This window comes from Lindgomyces ingoldianus (genome assembly GCF_010093535.1).
Source record: "Lindgomyces ingoldianus strain ATCC 200398 unplaced genomic scaffold BDR25scaffold_1, whole genome shotgun sequence".
Taxonomy (NCBI): Eukaryota; Fungi; Ascomycota; class Dothideomycetes; order Pleosporales; family Lindgomycetaceae; genus Lindgomyces; species Lindgomyces ingoldianus.
Genome location: NW_022985162.1, coordinates 508,005 through 527,988, shown reverse-complemented (window position 1 = coordinate 527,988; position 19,984 = coordinate 508,005). Strand labels below are relative to the sequence as shown.

General features: G+C 50.1%; 7 protein-coding genes across 7 annotated transcripts; 4 read left to right on the top strand and 3 right to left on the bottom strand.

The window, feature by feature from the left end:
• Window positions 1-416: 416 nt before the first annotated feature.
• BDR25DRAFT_338371 (nucleolar complex-associated protein 3) lies at window positions 417-2,462 on the bottom strand (the record flags this gene model as incomplete). The annotated part of the gene is made up of 1 exon (XM_033693278.1): window positions 417-2,462. The coding sequence occupies one exon, from the start codon at window positions 2,460-2,462 to the stop codon at window positions 417-419; it is 2,046 nt and encodes a 681-aa protein (XP_033554381.1).
• Window positions 2,463-2,599: 137 nt separating this feature from the next.
• BDR25DRAFT_299447 (60S ribosome subunit biogenesis protein-like protein NIP7) lies at window positions 2,600-3,650 on the top strand. The gene is made up of 3 exons (XM_033689152.1): window positions 2,600-2,770; window positions 2,839-3,141; window positions 3,192-3,650. The coding sequence occupies exons 1-3, from the start codon at window positions 2,642-2,644 to the stop codon at window positions 3,315-3,317; spliced, it is 558 nt and encodes a 185-aa protein (XP_033554380.1). The 5' UTR covers window positions 2,600-2,641; the 3' UTR covers window positions 3,318-3,650.
• A 1,406-nt stretch (window positions 3,651-5,056) lies between these two features.
• BDR25DRAFT_1933 (uncharacterized protein) lies at window positions 5,057-6,965 on the top strand. Its single transcript, XM_033684302.1, has 2 exons — window positions 5,057-5,180; window positions 5,815-6,965. The coding sequence occupies exons 1-2, from the start codon at window positions 5,153-5,155 to the stop codon at window positions 6,606-6,608; spliced, it is 822 nt and encodes a 273-aa protein (XP_033554379.1). The 5' UTR covers window positions 5,057-5,152; the 3' UTR covers window positions 6,609-6,965.
• Window positions 6,966-7,552: 587 nt separating this feature from the next.
• Window positions 7,553-9,454, bottom strand: BDR25DRAFT_206734 (cellobiose dehydrogenase; the record flags this gene model as incomplete). The annotated part of the gene is made up of 4 exons (XM_033684503.1): window positions 7,553-7,782; window positions 7,881-8,123; window positions 8,228-9,256; window positions 9,325-9,454. Coding segments are annotated over 4 exons (1,632 nt in total), but the record flags the coding sequence as incomplete, so codon positions are not given.
• Window positions 9,455-9,782: 328 nt separating this feature from the next.
• BDR25DRAFT_274741 (t-SNARE affecting a late Golgi compartment protein 2) lies at window positions 9,783-11,630 on the bottom strand. Its single transcript, XM_033687431.1, has 3 exons — window positions 11,481-11,630; window positions 10,892-11,424; window positions 9,783-10,844 (listed from the first exon to the last, which is right to left on the bottom strand). Exons 1-3 carry the CDS (start codon window positions 11,501-11,503, stop codon window positions 10,207-10,209), a joined length of 1,194 nt encoding a protein of 397 aa, XP_033554377.1. The 5' UTR covers window positions 11,504-11,630; the 3' UTR covers window positions 9,783-10,206.
• Window positions 11,631-11,825: 195 nt separating this feature from the next.
• On the top strand, window positions 11,826-13,103 carry BDR25DRAFT_274738 (EF-hand protein). Its single transcript, XM_033687430.1, has 6 exons — window positions 11,826-11,966; window positions 12,070-12,126; window positions 12,229-12,244; window positions 12,425-12,550; window positions 12,615-12,827; window positions 12,885-13,103. The coding sequence occupies exons 1-6, from the start codon at window positions 11,964-11,966 to the stop codon at window positions 12,917-12,919; spliced, it is 450 nt and encodes a 149-aa protein (XP_033554376.1). The 5' UTR covers window positions 11,826-11,963; the 3' UTR covers window positions 12,920-13,103.
• Window positions 13,104-13,754: 651 nt separating this feature from the next.
• BDR25DRAFT_338366 (uncharacterized protein) lies at window positions 13,755-18,506 on the top strand (the record flags this gene model as incomplete). The annotated part of the gene is made up of 1 exon (XM_033693277.1): window positions 13,755-18,506. The coding sequence occupies one exon, from the start codon at window positions 13,755-13,757 to the stop codon at window positions 18,504-18,506; it is 4,752 nt and encodes a 1,583-aa protein (XP_033554375.1).
• Between the last annotated feature and the right edge of the window lie 1,478 nt (window positions 18,507-19,984).

Genomic DNA, 19,984 nt, shown 5'->3' with positions numbered 1-19,984 from the left:
CAAAAGGGGAGACGCTGTTAAATGAAGGAGATGAAGACAGAAAATGGGTTAGGATCCTGTAAGGCCGCCAATAAGAGTCAGACAAAGGCGCGGTCAGACAAGGTGCCTGGGACTAAAGCGCCGCGAAGTGCCAACACCTCGCACTTCGCATCGTGGCTGACCCTTTTTTTTTGGCTGCACAGCCGGTGCATGTGGCAGTGCTTAGCCATAATAAAAGGCAAATTTTACGGGAGGCTTCGACCGTAAAGCCGAAGACGATAGTTTGTTGGAACGTCCAAAAGTTCTGACAGATGTACAAAAATCCACCCTCGCTTCGGATAAAGTTATGAATGATGCACACTCGCGGCCCCTTCATCGAGGACACAGAGCTTCAAGATCAAGCAAGCAGCCATCCAAGAGATGCTTCCCATTGAACATTATCTCGCTTCTAAAGCGTTTTTCTCTATCCCAATAACTGCATCTCGTACGGTGGGACTAAAGTGCAATCGTAAGATCTCTCCTTCCCATACCGTTCCAGCGAAAGGATTACTACCTTCGATATCCGTTTTGAGAGCATCGAATACACCATCTCCACGACGTTCTTCTGTGTTCCATAGTGCACCAATCTTGCGACCATGGGTCTTCGTTACTTTGGTTATCAGGCCGAGCATCGCGATGCAAGACTTCTCCGGCAGCTGCAGAGATATCATCATAAGTTGTTTGCAGAATGCAGCAATTCTAATGGGCGGTACCGCCCGGAGCGCGGCAGGCGGAAGAAGGACCGATGATAAGGAACGAATGAGTAGCACGATCGTAGTTTGCACGTTGATCTTATTTGTCGCCGTATTTTGGGTTCGGGCATCTGGGGCGTGAGGATCAGGGAGATGGAGAGATTTCGCGCTGAATTCGATATCGGGATTGAGTGAAACAGGATGGAGGGTGCGGTAGAGATGGGTGATGAAAAAGCTGAGGTCGAGCTTGAGTGTAGATGCCGCCTTAGCACCATCTTGACCTTCTAAAAGAGCGAATGCGGTAATCACGCAGAGAAGCGACTCTCGTGTGGCATTCCGCTGGGAAGACTCTTCGTCTTCATCTTCGTCCTCTTCCTCGTCAAGGTCAATCGTTGCTGACAACTCTGCTTGAGTGATCAGATCTCTCAGCGCCTCTAGGATGTCGCCAAAAAAGTCTTGATTGATCAGATGGGCGTATCTTGCCAAACCTTCCAATACGGCACCCATTAGCTTGTTTTTCCGCGCCTTCAGTATTCGAAAGTACGCAACGAATACCATTTTTAAAGTCTCAGCTTGAATCCTGTCGCGCTCCTCATGACTGACCACTGCATCCGCCTCCTTCATCTCCTTTTCGATGACTTTGCGCTCCTTTAGTAGCTTCCGCTGCTTTTTCGATCGAAATTCGCGCTTCTCCTTTATCTTCTTGCCCTGGTACTGTTGGACTGCGGGCTTGTCGATGGAATGATAGGACGCTTTCAAAGTGAACTCGGACAACAGCCGGAGGTGTAAGAATGTGTTTAGCACGCTTTCGTCAAAATTATAGTGCTTGCCCTTCATCATTTTGGTCAACATGGTGACAGCATCGAGTGAAGCATTTCCATCCTCATCATTCTGAAATAAAGTCTCCAGACTTTCTCTGCATTTGACAAAGTCGCCGTCGACCCGTTTCGTACTTAGTTTGCCGATTACAATCTTCAATAGCTCGCCTCGAAAGTTGAAATGGGGTACTGTCACCAGCAGATTGCATGCGCAGCTCATAGCAACAGTAGCCAGACTTGTTGATTCCTCAGATAGTGCAGAGCTACTGATCTTCGTTAATTTGGCTAGTTCTTGAACATATGCTTGGTAGCTCGACACCAGCTTCTGTTCGAACGCGCGAAGTTTCCGCACTTCTTTCGAGACCTTATCGGTCATGTTATCTTCGGGAAGTGGTCGTATCCGGTACCCTGGAATCAGGTCCTTGAATATAGCCACTTGTGTCGCCAATGCCAATTTTCTGACCGTGTTATTCTCCGAAGCAGCGAGATGTGCCAATGTCCTCAACGCTCCAATGTGTTCCTCTGGGTCCTCATTGACCAAACTCGCTATCCTTGCCAGCTCTTCCTTAGCTTCGACAATCTGTTGTCGTTGCGAGATCTTTGGCTTCTCCTCTTTGACCTCTTCTGATTCATGTTTCCCTTCGCCTTCACTTCCCGAGCCTAAGAAGCTATCAGAGGCATCCTCGTCTTTCGCTATATCGTCCTTTGTAGGTTCCTGCTCCACCCAACCTTCGGTGGTTCTAATCGGTAGCTTGCCATTGTCTTTCTGCTTTGCTTTCAGTTTTCTGGGGCGTTGTTCGTAGTCTTGCTCGAGGTTCCATTTGGCGGCACTAGAGACAAAGCTCGATTTGTAATTCTTCGGGGGAGGAGAAGTGCAACCGTCTGCTTTCGGAGGAGACAGACGGCGTCTTTTTGGGGCTGGTATTCGCGACATGGTTGTGGTTTTGTGCAAGTGAGCGAGCAGAGGAGGAACTGTTCACCGAAATAATTTTTGTTAGCCTTGGCGTCGGTGAGGAGGGCAGTTTTTCCCGACCTCTTCGAAATTTTTGGCGCTGGGCAGCATCGCAACTCTTCAAACTCCTCCTACCGAGAAATTGAATTCTGTCAGTAAAAATGCGTCCCTTGACAGAAACCGAAACAAAAACACTATTTGAGAAGCTTGCCACATACTGCGGTAAAGGCATCTCAAATCTCATCGCAGACCCAACCTCCAAGTCAGACCGTCTTGTCTTCCGCATCCAGGTAAGCCCCACATCATTTCTTCTATGCCATATTCCATGGGCTAATTGTATTGCTAATTGTGTTATCAGAATTCCCGTGTGTATTATGTGCGCGAGTCTCTAGCCAACCTAGCCACCTCTGTCCGCCGCGACGCTCTCCTCTCACTCGGCACCTGTTTAGGGAAGTTCACCAAGACTGGAAAATTCCGATTACATATCACCGCTCTCTCTATTATTGCTCCTCATGCTCGGTATAAAGTCTGGGTCAAGCCAAATGGAGAAATGCCGTTCCTGTACGGTGGGAATGTTCTGAAGGCGCATGTTGGGCGATGGAGTGAAGACTGTCCTGAACACCAAGGTGTTGTAGTGCTGAGCATGAACGATACACCTCTTGTGAGTCCAACACATTTATCTTCCTTGATGTTTGTTGATTGCGATTTCAGGGCTTTGGTGTCAGCGCGAGATCAACAGCAGAAGCCCGACGCTTAGACCCAACTGGTATCGTTACGTTCAGACAGGCGGATATTGGAGAGTACCTAAGAGAGGAAGATACATTGTTCACGACCTGAGAATCAAGACATGTATGCGAATGAGCAGCTCCAAGGCTAGTTTTGTGGGCTGCAGGAAAGAGTAGGAACTAAGTGGCCACAATGCTTTCTCGTGCCCTGCACTAAAACTTCGGGGAATCCAAACATGCAAACATGCACACCAAATCAATCCGTTATGTACCTTAATATGGTTCAGCAGGTGCGAATACCCGAGCCGCGGGAGTAATTCTGGTCCTGTCACATTGATGAAGGGCGATGCATGGGAGTCACTGTCGTCTTTCAAGTCGATGCTTGTTTTACGATTGGGTGGCTTCTTGTTTAGACTTTTCGTTAGGGGAATGAGGCCACGGTAGCAAATACTAAGAACTTGAGCATGATAAATCCCTTCTTAATTACTAGAACATAGACTCTTTTGACTATTGGTATTGAGCCTGCCCAGTATGGTCTGCAGCATATGGTAAAATCTTCGACATCAATTGCAAACACGGTAATGCAACTCGCTACTACGAGTTTCCGGTCTCTGTCCAACAAGACGAGACCATGATTTACCTGGATGCCTTAGCGGTAAAAGTTGTTTTTGAGATCCTAGAGCTGACCCGTGAAACACGCTTTGGAGACGTCTGCGATGATCGAGGATTTGGCGTTTTCATGGCTGCGAGAGGTCGAGAAGATGTCTTCGAACACTAGCAGCGAGCTTTGGAAGTTTACGATGAGCTCCACTCAATCGTGATAGGTCAACTTAGAAAAAGCTCTCGAGCACGGCCAAGACGAAGGACCTAATAGCGACAGTGTCCCGACCCAGGAGTCAAACGGCAAGGGTGGTATGATCACTGTTGATGGCGAGGGATATATGAATATGGACCATAAAATCAGTAGCTCCGCGGAGAATCATGGGAAGCCAATTCGGACAGTGTGACTAACATTCATCGCCAAGATGCTAATATATTGCAAGAGCTCATGCAGAAAGAGGATGAAGTGGACTGTAGTAGATGATTTGATGTTCCTAGTGACGGCTATTAAAAGGTGAAGCACGCCCTCAGGAGCCCGGCAGGCTCTAATTTTGGATTCAACAGGGTCTTACTGTCTTTACCTCCCATTTCTGGGGTTCCAATCGGATGAACCCAAATTCGTACCACTTCTTTGTATGGTGTTGAACGAGGTTGAGCAAGGAAGACTTGCCGCTCCCGCAATCATACAGGAGGTTTGCAATATTACGAAGGTAGGCAGTCAGAAGACAGCCGCAAACGAAGCTCAGCGCTTGAGATTAGTGAAGGAGAGGATCGTGGTGGAGTTGATTTCAAGAGCTGTGAAGGCTATAGCTGTCTATCGAAGACCATGGAAGGGAAGCTGCGTTTGATGTGATTGGGAGGATTATGGAAGAGATTGGGATCTAGAGCTGCTGAGGGTTGGGAGATTGAAATGGAGGAAAGGATTTGATGGCGAGGTTTGAGCATGAGGCACTGCATACTCTCACCAACTGTAGAACAGTAGCAGGGCACTTTTCACTACTCCAGCTTCTTGCTAGAATCGGAGAAAAAGTCAATAGGAAGCAAATTTCTGTCCTGAGTTGCCTTCCCGCCTTCTTTGTGATCCATAGCATGCAACGGAAACATCATGTTGTAATCTGAATTCCAACCTAAGGAGTGTTTCTATGATGAGGATGGATGACTGATATTTGAGGCTGCTCGGCTCGGAAAAATGATATCGCCGTTATGATCTTGGCACGAACCCAGCTTCAACCTCAACCGCGTCTACGGTTTCATCCCTATCATCCCCAACATCTACCGTTCGACCACCACGCCTAGAACGACATTATCCAACGCTCAAAAGGACCCCGTAGCCCTGAAATTTTCTAAATGACAACTTCCAAGATGCCTCAATCAGGTACGTAGAACCCTTTCAGGAAGTTTGCCCGCCATATCGCATTTTCTCCGTTCGGATGTCCTGGAAACCTTTCGAGCGGCTCGAACCCCCATTTGCGATAGAATCAGTTTGCGCATACTCTGCCACCCGCGAAATATCCAAAGGTTTTCAAGGTCCCACACCGCCTGGGTTCTGGCTCAGCTCCAAGCTTCGAGGACGCTGGTGCAATACGCATGCCATTCACTGGTGGGGAGGCAATGTCTGTTGGAAGAATCGCTTCTTGATTACCTGTCCTGCAACGCCGACGGTTAAATGCTCTCCGAGCCCGGAGGGGCTGCTGGGAGACATTCTTTCAGTAGGATCTTGCGCTCTCTAGACCGCATACTTATGGAGCAAGCAACGGGGTCCTGATTCCTCCGAATATCTATAACATTAAGATACCGATTTGCAAAGCGACATCGGGGACCTCTGTGCAACTCGATAGGTTTTTAGAAAATTCTGAATCTCGGCCGGAATAACCACCAACTTGCTGCTCAGGAGTTGCCTCGTTTGCATTCCGGGCGCCAGGAAAATAGAGAAAATGCTGCGGAGGCCAGCTTCAGTTACTTCTGTTTTGTTTGGTTTAAGAATCTCAGAACTAACCCTCTCACAATAGCAGGCAGAGCTTTCTCCCAAAAAGACCTCCCCCCGTCAGTTGAAACCGCATACTATCGGAAATGCATCGAACTGCGCCGACGCATCAATGACATTGAAGAGAACAATGACGGCACCCGTCTGCGGATCAAGCGCCTCAACCGCACCATCACAAAGATGCGCCTCGAGCGCGCCTTTCTCCTTGAGCAGCTCCACAAACACATGGAATACAATGTCGATGATTCAGACCGAAGTAGCAGTCCGCCGCCGACACCTACGGATAAACCGCTAAGAAGCAAGCGAAGCCATCGGAAGACTACGCCTACTGGTGGTACGCATCTAGGGAGCGGGCTGCCTGGCGCACAGCATCCAAGTCCCTCAGGTGGTCAGCAGCAGCAGATCTCGCATGCCTTGAACCCACTGTCCTCGGCCCAGAGTACCCCAGACCCAAGCCGCTCAAATCCCTTCTTCAGCACAATCCCCCCTGCTGCTTCATCACCTCATGCCGTGAATGGAACTGGCCAGCCCGTCCTCCCGCCCCTTCATCCATCCCACCTGCAACCACTCCACCCACAACGACCTGCGCACGGTGTTTCGGATGCTCCACGAGGCACATTCTTCGATGCCGCATATGACGAGCAGCGGCCTGCCGAGCATGATCCCGAATATACCGGTCGACGACGCGCTCATTCAAGCGCACACCCTCCACCAGCCGAAGCTATTGAAGGCCAAAATGGTGAACGGAGAGACCAAGACACTGAGATGGGCGATGCTCCTCCAGCTGACGCAGCAGGCTTCACGGCGGTGAACAGGTAGTTGCGGAGCACGCCTTGTTCCTTTCTACCTCTTACAGCCCTCTGTGTCTTATGCCATGGTTGATCTGGTCTAGACTTTATTTCGAGCGTTCTCGATATTCCCATTGTCCACACCTCCATCCTCTGCATGCACATTCTGCGTATGCACATTCTTCGGCTTGGCCAATTCCACCTCCCTTTCCAACAACGCATCCTTGCCACCTCTTGAACGCCCGCGCCCACTGGCTTTACGAATTACCAAAACCAACCTATCTCTACCCAATACCACCGTGCTCCACCAATCCCTCCCCACCCTATCCAACGCGGCGTCATAGCCGACCCCCACTCATTCATCCCTGTGGACCCCACGAACTATATCCGACAGTAATCCAGCTCTACCCAAACAACCAAGCTCGTTATCCACGGGCCTTATAGTCTACAAGCCCGATACAATACCTCCCTCTTTCTATAAGAAATTCACCAGTGTTTAACAAGGGTACATAAGAAAAGAGTAATAAAAAAATCGAAGTGACGAAGTGAGGGGCACGCCGGACTAGGAGCCCGTTTGGAGGGGCGCTGGTTCTTGAATGGCCATAGGATGCTTTTCTAACCATCGATTGCTTTGCACAGCGGCCAGTCTTATTTTGTTTGCCTTCTGTTGTTGTACGAGACAGACAAGATAACTTTGGCGTTTGTGTGTGTTTTTTTTTCATATGGATAGGTTATTCGGAATGTATGCATCTAGGTATTAATGCATGGATGGGAGGAATTGGGACTTTGATGGGGATAGGAAAATATGCCTTTTGCATTAGTACGGATAAAACACTAATTGTTAAGATATTAGCGATGTCAACTTGGTGTGTTTCTTTTTTTTTATACAACAACATGACAACCGACTGTATTTCGTTACTGGAGATGTTCGGCTCCCTTCTCCTCGTTCTCCACCCATCTCTGTACTCTTCTTGCTCAATCCAGACCGAGTATTATCTCCGCAGCTCGCTCCGCAACGCTCACAATCATACCCTGGGGATTCGAGCTCGGAACCCCATTAATAATTCCCGCGTCCACTATATGCAGGTTCTGGGTCCCACAAACCTTTGTCGTTGTGTCGACAACGACGCTAGAGTCGCAGACAGAGCCCATGGCCGTAGTGCCCGTCCAGTGGTTAGAGGTTAGGAGCGCGCTGGAGGTGGTGGCTTGCTGGCTGGGCGTTAGGAAGATATAGGAGGAGAGTACGGAGCTCAAGGGTGGAAGGAAGATTCGATACGACATTTAGGATTTGGATTGGGGGAACTTACGCCTCGGACATAATCATCGATATTCGTTCCAGTCGGTGGTAAATAGAAGGTTGAGTTTGGGATGTTGCTCAGGATGGATGCAACGTCTTTTATAGAGCCAAGTAAGGTCTTGAAATCGTTGTCGCCTGCATCGTTGAAGTAGGGGAGTGTGGAAACGTTCATGTGAAGGTTGGAGTCTAGGGTTAGGCGTCCGCGAGATGTCTTTCCGAGGTTGAGGTATGCGAAGAGGACTATTAGTGCTGCTCGGGTCCGTTGGCGTTAGCATGGTGTTTCTTATGGGTTGTTACTGCATGTTTTGGATGGGTTATGAGGTAGAAAAGTGGAGTGGCAAGTGGGCACTTACGAACTCCGTTTAAACTCCCAGTATTAACATTCCATTGAACCACGCGGGTCTTATTGTCGCCGCCTTTAATAGTATCCCAAAACGACGGTCCAATACTCGGTTCGACCTGCGCAAGCGGACCAGTCCTATTCCTCAAATACCGTTCTGCGTCTGCAAGGATTGGATTATTATATGCAGATTCGTAGTCGTAAGTCTGGACACCCGGTGCCGTGACTGCTATGTAAATTGCTGGGCTATCGTCAAGATTATACCCCACACGAATATTTATCCAGTCGTTTTTAGCAGGCATGTTCACGCCATCAGGCGAGTTCTTGACAACATAGAGTTGATCAATAGGCCCGATGCCGCTGCGGATGAGGATTTTACTAGTTCCAAAGACGCCGGCCGAGAGGATGACTCTGCCAGTTTTGGGTGTGATATTGATAGTACCAGTATAACCCCCTGGACTGGTGGATTCGACGGCTACACCTGTCATGAAGCCCCCGTTGCGGATGATTCGAGATACGGTGGTGTTCATTTGGAGTTTGAAGTTCCGTCTTCGGGATGCGGAGACGAGGTACGTGGCCATTGGACCCCCACGTTCGCCATGGAGGAAGAAATGTTCGGTGTGAGATATGATTCTGTCTTTAGCATTTGGCTTGTCGTTCGCTTGGATGAGTTTATATGGGCGTGCGAGGGAGTTATTAGTGAGAGTGCCAATCACAAGATTTGGACCATCCTGAACATATACCCGGCCGTCTGTAGATGGAATGTCGGTCCAAGGAACTCGGGAGAACGCCCTCGATACTGCAGCGCCTACATCGCGGGACTGGAATCCCGGTGGCATGTGCAAATCCCAGTCTTCTTTTGTAGGCTTGTACCACAGTCCAGCATTAATTGCTGTCCCGCCACCAAGCACACAACTGGCCGTCGCCGAATAATCCGGACATAGGATTCCAGCGTTCTCGGTATGATTTGACCAGATGTAATTATACAGCCCGGGAACATCAAATCGAGTCAAATTGCTTCCGTTGAGCCAAGCCGGGCGGGCTTCTGTAGGTAATAGTCACAAACGTGATGTCTCTGTAAGAATTTGGGAACGCGGAAAGTAAACTCACGTCCTCCCCATCTCCCTGACGAAGCCCAACCTCGCTCTAGCAGAAGAACGGATTTTCCACTTTCGGAGAGACGGTCAGCAAGCGGTATGCCACCAGCGCCACTACCCACGATAATGTAGTCCCACGTGTCATTCAGAGACGGAGAGGCGAGCGAGGATAGAGAGACTAGAGTTGGGTTGGGATTTGCGAGGTTAGCATGGATGGATTGGGAAGGAGCTCTGACACTGAGCGAGAAAGAGCAACCATGCAAACTTCATGATCGATACAGAAGGGAATTGAAACCCTGAACTATGGGATGCAACGCAATAAGGGAATGGTTCAACAATGAGAAGATCAGACTTCTAAGAACAGTATGGTCACCATAAAAGGAACCCTCTCCGGATACTGGAACTGAGTGTTGCCTGGAGAAAGTGAGAGGCTGAATTGGAGTAGTATATAAGTCATTCCCATTGTAACCTCAAATAATCAGGCCCCCCATCAGACGCCAGATCGACTGGAACTCCGAAGTGTCGTCAATTTAAAGCTCGTTGCCATCCATCGTCCTGGTGCTTAGAGCAAGGGTACAGCGAATCGTGATTGGCGTATCAATTCCGGAGGTGGCTCGGCTCGTGATAGCAAGGCACAATTTCCCGGATTGCCGTTCAAGATTTGGCCCCATTCTTGGGGACTCACGTCCTTCCAGAGCGGGAGGAACAGTTTGACGTATTTATCCGTTGGTTAGTCAGCGCAGACATCTCCACTCTTGGCTTCCGCCACTGAGGTGTGGGCGAGATTGCATACCTCGCATGAGGAAAGCTGAAGGACTGCATAATGAATGATCTCGAGACCCGGGTCGCGAGGACCCTGAATTAAACAATATCTTACAACCAAGCCCAAAAACGCTCAAAATGCCACGGGGTCACCTTCTAATTCTTGCCATAGCCGTCTCTTCCTTCGATGCCAGTCTCGACTTGCCCGGAGAGTGGTTGATTGCCGCCCGTTCGAAGAGCGTTCTCTAAGAGGGCCGGCTGCTATAGGAGGAAGCTCTTCAGATTCTGGTGCGGCTTGCGTTGATGGTGAACTACCTCCTCTGCTGGTCAATTTCAAGGAAAGCAGAATAAACATCCCCGCAATCAATATTGCTAGCAGGAGCATAACCTTCCTCTTGATGCTTCTTCTTTGGTAACCTGAGGCTACCTTGAGCTCTTTGTCCGCCTCCTTCACGTCGGTTGCCATTCGTTCTACGTTATAGTCTATCCGGTCCAGCATGCTGCCCTGATCAATTACCATGGTCTGCAGCTCCTGAAATATGTTGGCAAGCTCAATGATGCCCTGAGCAATATCCTCGATCTCACGTTCTCGCTGGGCGATCAGGGCTTCGTTGGGGTCATGGCGGAGACGCTGCTGCTTCGTTTGGAGGAGAGTAGATTGCGAGAATGATCGGTCAGCGTCTGATTCCTGAAGTGCGGGATCGTTGTAGGGATTCTGGATAGGAGTTGCGGAACGGAAGGGCGAGGCGAAGCCACCAAGGTCGCGGAGCTCTGGACAGGCTTCAGCAGAGTTACTACAGAGGGGTCAAGTTACTTACTCTTCAGATAAGCCGACTGCTTCTTGCGGAACATAGCGCTCACGTCGCCAACCCTCGAGGCGAGAGATATCTTCAGGTTCTTGGCCATCATCTCTTCTCCACTGTTGATGCTCCCGTGTTGATGGGCTTCCCGGACCATGGTCTCGATTCGTTTTATGGCTTTCTGACATTTTTGGAAGCCACGCGTTATATCCTGCGTGAGCCCTTCGATCTCCCGCTCTTCCCGTCTCTTGACCTCTTCGTCGTCGAACCCAGGGAGGACATGCTTCTGGTGCAGCTGGTCGAGCTTTCGTGTTTGCTTTGCAATCTCTGCGAGGTATTCCGTGACTTCGTCCTGGATGTCAAGCCATCGTGGAGGGAGAAGGTCCATCTCAATCACAGCGTCGCCATCGTCCTCAAAGGCCCCTGCGGACATGAGCCCGAGACGCTCCTCGGACACCCGCCCGCTGTCGCCGAAACCATTGGATGGCGGCCCTCCATAGCGCGGCTTCTTCGCGGGGTGATGTGAGTAGGACTGGCGATAGGAAATAAAGCTATAAGGACTACGTCAGCGAAGGACAGCTCGCAGCTTGAGACAGAGGGCACTGACAGGTTCGTTCGGTCCCGCCACATGGCGCAGGCAGGTGAGGTGCAGTGCGGTTATGTCATGATAGAGAAGGGAGTGTGGAAAGGGGTGGAGGAAGTGAGCGGAGTATCGATGCGCTTGCCTGTTTGCCAGAGGAGGATGGGCACATGAACATGGAGTATTCCAGCAGCCGCAGAGCCGCATTGCAGGAGCAACTCGCGGCCGCTTGGCGGGTGACAGGGCTTGTCGCGCTTATTTAGGGGCAATTTCCGCGACGTAAACAGGCGGTTTTGCTGGCAATGGCGTTGCCCAACAGGGAAAGCGGGACAGTCAGGCATTTCAGCCCTTGGTTCATTTCACTCTCCCCTCCAGCCGCAGACACCTGCGCTTCCTCACTCATCAGCCAACTCAACCCTCTCCCAGAAACCCGCGCACTGCCTCTGGAGTCCTATCCAACAGGCACTCGAGCTCTACACTCCCCTCTCTACCAGAACCCCTTCAGCAGTCATGGTGCGTGCCCCACGCAAGATTCCCCCCGTACCCCGCCTTCAGAAAATCATCACGATAGTCCGACACGCATCACCCCCCAGCATGCACTGACAGGTCGTCGCAGGCCGACTCTCTCACCGAGGAGCAAGTCTCCGAGTTCAAGGAGGCCTTTTCTCTATTCGTGAGTTCCAATCTCCATCCTCTGCTGCATTCACTGCTGCCTAGCCGCGTGTAGCAACTGCTTCTTGCGTCGAGTGTGTGCTAACATGGGCTGCACCACTAGGACAAAGATGGCGATGGTTAGTACTTTCCCCTTTTATGGCTTCACAAGTTTCACGTTCGGGTCGAGCGATAGCCGTGGCATGCGTCGCTGCAGCCCCCCGCCGTGGGTGGGCTGGCCCCCAACGACCACAGCTCGAATCGTGCACCCCGTATCATCCAACCTCGAAACGCACAATGCTGATATGAGTGATCAACAGGCCAGATCACCACCAAGGAATTGGGCACAGTCATGAGGTCACTCGGGCAGAACCCCAGCGAGTCTGAGCTTCAAGACATGATCAACGAAGTTGACGCCGATAACAATGGCACCATCGACTTCCCAGGTATAGATTCCAAACCTGGATATGATATGATCTCAGGCCGAGTACTGATGCTGCAGTCCTTTAGAGTTCCTCACGATGATGGCTCGCAAGATGAAGGACACGGATTCTGAAGAGGAGATCCGAGAAGCATTCAAGGTGTTTGATCGCGATAACAACGGCTTCATCTCCGCCGCCGAACTGCGCCATGTCATGACCTCGATCGGCGAGAAGCTAACTGACGACGAAGTCGATGAGATGATTCGGGAGGCTGATCAGGACGGAGATGGACGCATTGACTGTGAGGCCCCTCCTGCACCCTTGTGCTCTAGTGCTCAATAGCTAACATGAGATGTAGACAACGAGTTCGTCCAGTTGATGATGCAGAAGTGAGCGATGACCAATTTGTTCGTGGATAAGTACATGCAATCGACCACGAGCTTGCGGTCGAGAACTCCTTGCAACGCGTAAAGGATCGACTTGTTTTTGGAAGGCACTGGTTGCGTAGAGGACTTTTTTGCTTCATTCCTATTAACAAGCAATTCTTGTGAGACTAAAGTTTGATATCCTTTATTCCATCGCTCCTGTGCCCCCTCACTTGTGTTGAACGAACAGTGAAACATGGTTTTGGACAAACTAACATAGCATAATATTCCTTCTCTATTAACCAGGTGAACGAAAAGGTTAACTCTCAATCGGCAAGTCCCACCAAGTAGGTAACATACGGGAATGTCACATGCCTCTTAGAATGTAATAATTACAGAAAATAACGTCATGTCGGTATGTATCGTCCTCCCTATTATCTCACTGCGGACTGACAGCCACATGCTCTGGAATGCTACTTAAGCGGGCATTCCGCATTTGTCCCCTTTCTTGGTGCCTTCCCGAACGTACCTAAGTACACATGCTAAACTCCTCACGTTGCCTCTACAAGGATGTTTACCGTTATCGGCCATGTTAGCTGTAGCAGCGAACATTTGTAGCCCATGCTTGTTCGCCGAGATTGTGAATCATGAAGGATGTTGCATTCTTTGGTAATCTAGTTCCGGCAAGGGCCGTTTGTGCCTTCGAACGGATTGGGATGGGATTTTCGGGAATGAGGACGGACAAAGAGAACTTGAGGAGTGAGAAGGGAGACAGCTGAGATAGCCGCACCGTTTCTCACTCCATACTCTTCGATCAATTTCGTTCCACCTATCGAGTCTCAAGTCCTTCATCTTAATTGACAATGCCTCGAGATGTGGAAGATAAACAGCAAGACCCGGCCACGAAAACGAATGAAACGGAACCACCATCATCACGTAAATCCCCCAAACGGCTTTGGGACCTTCCTGATGAAGTGCTGGACAAGATCTTTATTCGAGCCGGAAGAGAGGGTACTTGTGCGTATCAGATTGCAAGGGGGAACACGGCAGTAGAACAGGCTTCACTTAGTGAATGCGCCTTGTGTGAACCATTCACCTTCTGGGACTGGCATGGCCTAAGTGAGGAAGCGTGGAACTCTGGCTATGACACTCGGAAAAGGCAGCTCTATCGAGGTCGTCAAAGATGCCCCGAAGACAAGGTCAAAAAGAAATTAAGTGGTCGATTCACTGAAGGATACCCTTTGGGGAAACAGAGATGGGAGAGTTTCAAGAGAGTTTTTGAACAAGATCCCCAGAATTCCTGGAAAGTCAAGCGCATTGCGGTGTCTCGTTGGATGACTGGCCAAGACCTTGAATGGATCGCCACACACTTGTTTATTTTGGAAGCCTTGGATCTCAGCGACATTGCACCCCACCACGAGTCGAATTTATATGATCCGGACGATCCTTCTAGAATCACTCGTCACCCAAATTGGGGCTATATACTGAGGATACTTCGGGATACAAAGGCGAGGTGCCAATTGAATGGTGATCTCAAACGGTTCAACCCTCGACTCAACACGACGAAAGAGTCACTCGGCTTAGCAGAAAGGGTGTCATTCGAGAAGAAGGGTCTCGGGAAAGAAGCTGCCAGGAAAGCGTGTAAGGTTATTGAAAAGGCCGAGGAAGAAAAGCAGGCATATGAATCTGAAGTATGTGAGAAAAACTTGCTTCAGAAATTGAAGTGGCTTGGCGTTCACGCCTGGTCACAGAACTTGCCTATCGACTGGTCTGGAGATTTGCCTGAAAGCGTCGCTACTCGAATCCTTCCTGCATGTGAAATATTACACACTCTGTCAATTCGAGGCGAATATACTCACGACATGAACCCGGACTATTGCAGAGATGACGTCCATGGTCACGTGTGTAACATTGTTCTCGGTATTACGGATAATGTTAGCGACACGGTCAATACGATCGAACTGCGGCAGTCTCTCCCCTTCCTAGACTACTTCCTTGGGAAAATACAGGAACGGAAACCTACAATCACGCAAGTCGGAATAGACCTTGGGGCCTGGATCCAAATTTATCCATTAAGAGATGAACGCAGTTCCTCAACACAGCCTAGTCCACCATTACCTCCAGATCTAAACATTAGAGAGAAAATCCTTGCAGCTACTGAAAAAGCCCGCCAGGACGCACTCGAAGAAGCCATGGAACCATTCTCTCCTTTGAGGGAAAATGTTGATGACCATATTTGGAAAGAGTTGGCTTTGAACAACAGAGAAGTAACCAGGGTAGAGCCATGGCGACGCCGGGGAGAAGCGGACTTCTACCGCAGTAATAGTGGCTCAGAGTTTGTAGGGTTACCTTCCCACTCTCTTCCAAAACCACCACGAAAAGATTGTTTACTCGATCAAGATCCCAACCACAAGAAGACACGAGAAGACCTTGGAAATTCACGAATAATTACCTTAGCTCAGATGCTTAGAACACTGCAGTATGCCGGAGAGCAATCCAAAATCAAGCTAATTCCTATCGAACCAGAATCACAGAACAAGAGCATCAACCCGATCCACCCTCTCGCCCTTATTCAATTGACTTCTGAGGTTTTGAATGAGGGAGCCTACAGGGATGCTGATTTCGATCTCAATAAATTCACTCCCCTTGCCGACCTTCAAGATGTTTACCGGTGGCTCGACGAGACGTTTAAGTGGAGGCCTGTATTTGACTGGGACTGGTTCATGGTACCCACAGTGATGGAAAAATCCCTGGAGCCGGAGTACGAATTGGTCTACGAGAAAGATAAATTCCACGAGGTTAGCTACTTAGCCCGCATCAGGGAGCACTTCCAATTATTACAGGAAGCCAAAATACCAGTTCACGTTCTCATTGGAAGACGTCAACCCAATTTCCCCAGCCTGTACTGGGGCTCGCAATGCTCCATAGACAAGTGGAAGGCATGGTTGAATGAGCCATTCAATGCCAACTTAGGGGAAATTGCTGATCTACTAGATTGCCTCAGCATTTTATACGATCTTCGAAATCCTCTCTCCCTGGAACGGCTGGAGGAGATCAATCTCGTGGATCCTTACAAATGGCCTTCTGAGACCTGTCCAGTTAAACTCTGGCCCTACAAGCTCCCAGAGGGCGAGGATGCAGCTCCATCAGAGAGCCTCTTTAAGACATGCGGCAAAGCTCCTATCCAAAAAATGGCGAACAAGCATGCCCCGAAGTCCAAACGTCCCCGGTCAGAACTTTCCGAGGGTCTTGCGAACGCTTGCGTCTCAGCACCACCCGTAGGTGAGAACGCGAACGATCATTCATCTGATGATTCCAATTTTAGCGAGCCGAACAAGTTGCAACAAAAGAAGCAGAGCCTTCATCACTGTGCTAGACGAGCAGCATACATGCGAGAAGCAGTTGGATGGCAGCGATTTTGGGCCAAATACGCCCTCAAATTCACGAGGCTATATATGCTTCGTGTTCGGATGCCCCGATGTTTTGACCGTGTTGGTTCGTGGCGCCTGGCAAGGCTTTTGAAGCAAGAGATGGGCTGGAAAATGATCACATACACCGACGAGCGACAACATATGCAAACTGAAGAAGACTTGTTACCGTACAATCAGACTGCGTCAAAATATAGCCAGGAGGTCATGATGTTCCCCGCAGGCCGTCTCGTTAGAAGGAGCTGGATTTGTCCTGAACCGAGGAAGCCAGTACCAGGTACTGCAGACTTCGCAACTGCACAGCGGAGATATGAGGAGTGGAGAAACCGAAAATTCACTGATGAAGACTTCACAGAGACCTTGAAGAAAGAGGAACAGGAACTGGACCACGCAACGGCGAAGGCGCGTGACGCAGCTACGCGGGAATTTGACACAGAGAGATCACGGCTGCAAGAAGCAGAAGTTCGGCAAAGGATTGATCGTTGGGCTCAGCAACATTGGAGAGAGTATCTTCTTAATTACATCAAAGAAATTCGCGACGAGGAGACGAAAAACCAAGCACGCCTCAATTGTATGAGTAAACCCAGAGGAGAGGTGGAAAGAATCCAGCGTGATATCATCCTTGGGAGGCGGATGGCAGCCCTTCTTGGAAAGCTCCGTGAACAGGACAATCCTATGACTAGAGTGAAAGAGCAGCCCGTAGAGAGTCAATCCGAGGGTACCCCGGTCGAGCTCACCGGTAGTGTGACGGCAGCACCTGTAGATAGAAGAGTTCCTAGGAGCGAACCGCCCGTAGATGATCTTGATTCCGACGATCATGCTGATTTATATGAAGACGGAGATAGACCCAAAACAGCTCTCTCTCCCAGCATCAGGCTCTCCTCTGCATCAGGTCCACTACCACGATCAGCTGCAACACCAAAACCGCCAACCAGTCAAGCGGGGAGTGATGGTGGATCGCTTGTTTCCACTTCTGCACACGGGCCACTACTTGTAGCTACCACCGGTCCCGAAATGGGCAGGCCCGCTCCGGTCAATCCATTTAGTAGACATTCGGCAGTTGGCGATTTGTTTGATGACTTAGGCGGGGTCCTATCTGTCAAATTGCCAGGCTCGTCAGAGACGCGCAAAAGAGATGCCATTGATCAAGACAGGACCGGGAGTCCAACGAAGAAATCGAATACGGATGAGATTTCGGGGGAATCTTTAACAGAAATCCCCGTGACCGATACTGAAGTTGCTGGTGTTGGCGCTGGGCCTCTCCTACTCACCCCTGTGCCTCTTCTAGAGGACGCCCCGCCTGCGGCTTCGTCTGGTACCCTATCCGCAGAGCTAACTAGTACAGCGGCGACCCCAGAAGCAGCCAAAGTAAAACAGAACGGCAAGAAGTCGAGTAAAGAGAGCAAGGAATCAGAGACCCCGAAACCGGCTAAGGAGGCTACCGCACCTATTGTACTACCGGAGCCAACTGGTACACGTGGAGTTGCAAAGTCTGCACCAAAGAATGCGGCAGAGGAACTAGTTGCGACTAGACACCCTGCTGGTATGCCTGCCCCAACTAGGCCTGCAGCCCCATCTGACTTTTTAAGACCAGCCGATCTTGTGGACCCTACTGATCTCGCCGGGCCCGAGATCGAGACAAAGAAAGGAAAGGAGGCGAACATGGCAACAGAGAAGGCAACGAAAAAAGCTCCCAAGAGAAGGAGGAACGGCAGGCCAAAAGATAATGAGGTGTATAAAGACGACACCGCTACCGAAGAAGAAGAGGACGACAACATCGATACAAAACCACCTGCAACGAAGAAGCCCAAGCAAGATAGTGATGGGGGGTATGTGGACGAGAAGAACTGTTTAGTTCCTCCTGATGACGACGATGGGGATTTTGGGAAGAGGAAGAAGAATGCAGTGAAGAAGAGGAATGGTGCGAAAGGTAGAGGAGGAGGTGGTGATAGGAAAAAGAAAGGTAGGGATGGTGATGATGGTTTAGGAGCCGTCAGTGCCCGTGCTATTACCGGAGCTACCACAGGAACAATAGGGACCAAGAACTCCAGCACTTCTACCCCAAAGAAAGCCGCGACCCCGAGGAGTAAAGGCGGAGTAAAGAAGAAAGCAGCGCTTGAACCAGCTGAGGCTTGCCCTGCTCGAGCGACGAGGAGTAATAACCCGATTCTGATGTCAGGTTTGTAGTTGGATTTGGCGTGATGGATTTGGCGTGATGGATTTGGCGTGATGGATTTGGCGTGATGGATTTGGCGTGATGGATTTGGTGTTACGGAGTGGAGATCTCGGGTTTGGCCTTATTACCCTTGTATTGTCATGTGTTCTTGATTTCTGATGGTGCTTTTGGCTTTTTTTTAAGGTAATGGTCGCTCTGAAGCCGTTGTTTGAATTGAGATTATGTGGTTCGTATTTCGCTTGAGTGTCTTGTGTACGGAGCGTATGACAAGCTACATCTTCATTCCTTTGCGGAATCGCTCAGAAGCAGTTATTAGTAAGATCTCCTACCCACCTTCTTTACAATGTAGTAACGACGTCTCTATTTAGTTGTCTAGGTCGGATACCTCCTAACACATCCTATCATAAGTACTCTAAATGCTAATATAGTCGACAGAAAAACCAAACCTATCAAATTTAAACCTCAGATATTTGCCAATCACCCCTCACATTCGCTCGTCATCATCCTCAACCATAGCCTGCCTTCCCCTTCCCGGACCCCTCCTAGAGCTATATTGTCGCCTCATACAGGATTTTCCACCAGCTCCTCCCCGCCGACTCGCCTGCCTAACCCCTGGATTAGGTCGTCCGTGGTGGGAGGGGCCACTATGGTCGTCGTCATAGTCGGGGTGCTCTAAGTAGAGCTATCAGTATCATTCTGTAAACATATGTATCAGGTTGATCCGAGTGGGGAACATACCATCTATATCCTGCCACTCCGTGTCCAGCTCTTCGCTTCCTTCAAACTCGCCTCTGCCCCCTAGAGTCCCCCCTCCTCTTCCCCTCACCTCCAAATCTTCCTCTTCAAATTCCCCACGGGCAGGCCGACGTCTTGGTAGCCTTTGTCTACGTCCTCCTATTGATGGACTACGCCCTCCATATATATCGACATCCGGAGCTCCACGAGGAGGCCTGCCACCAAGGCCTCCGCGCATTCTAGCATCCGTAAAGTCTGAAGGCATAGGAGGTCGTCTGCCCATACCGCCAATACGCTGCCCAGGATCTATGAGCGGATCCCCCATCTCGGATGTATCAGAGCCATACGGAAAACCACCCATACCCTCATTCACATCCATAGCCATTCCACCTAACGGTCTTCCTCCCATTGGTCCTCCCATTCCAGCGGGCATGCCTCCTCGCATCCCAGCAGGCCCCCTTGCAGGATTCATCATATTCATTCCCGTAGCTCCTGCAATCCCAGGCCTCTGCATTCTACTACCTACATCACCCGTCCTCAGGTCTCCCATTCCAATACCCCCGAGCGCCGGATCCGTGAACCTTGGATTTCTCACTGCTGCCAAAGCTTCTTTTCGCATAGCCTCGTCCGTCATTTTCTGGTGCATATCGCCAACCATTTCGGCGAGATCATCTAGCTTGACACCTATCCAAGCCTTGGTATTGCGATCCGAAATCTTGGATTCCCGTCGGAGTGCCGCGCAGTGGCCTTCGGG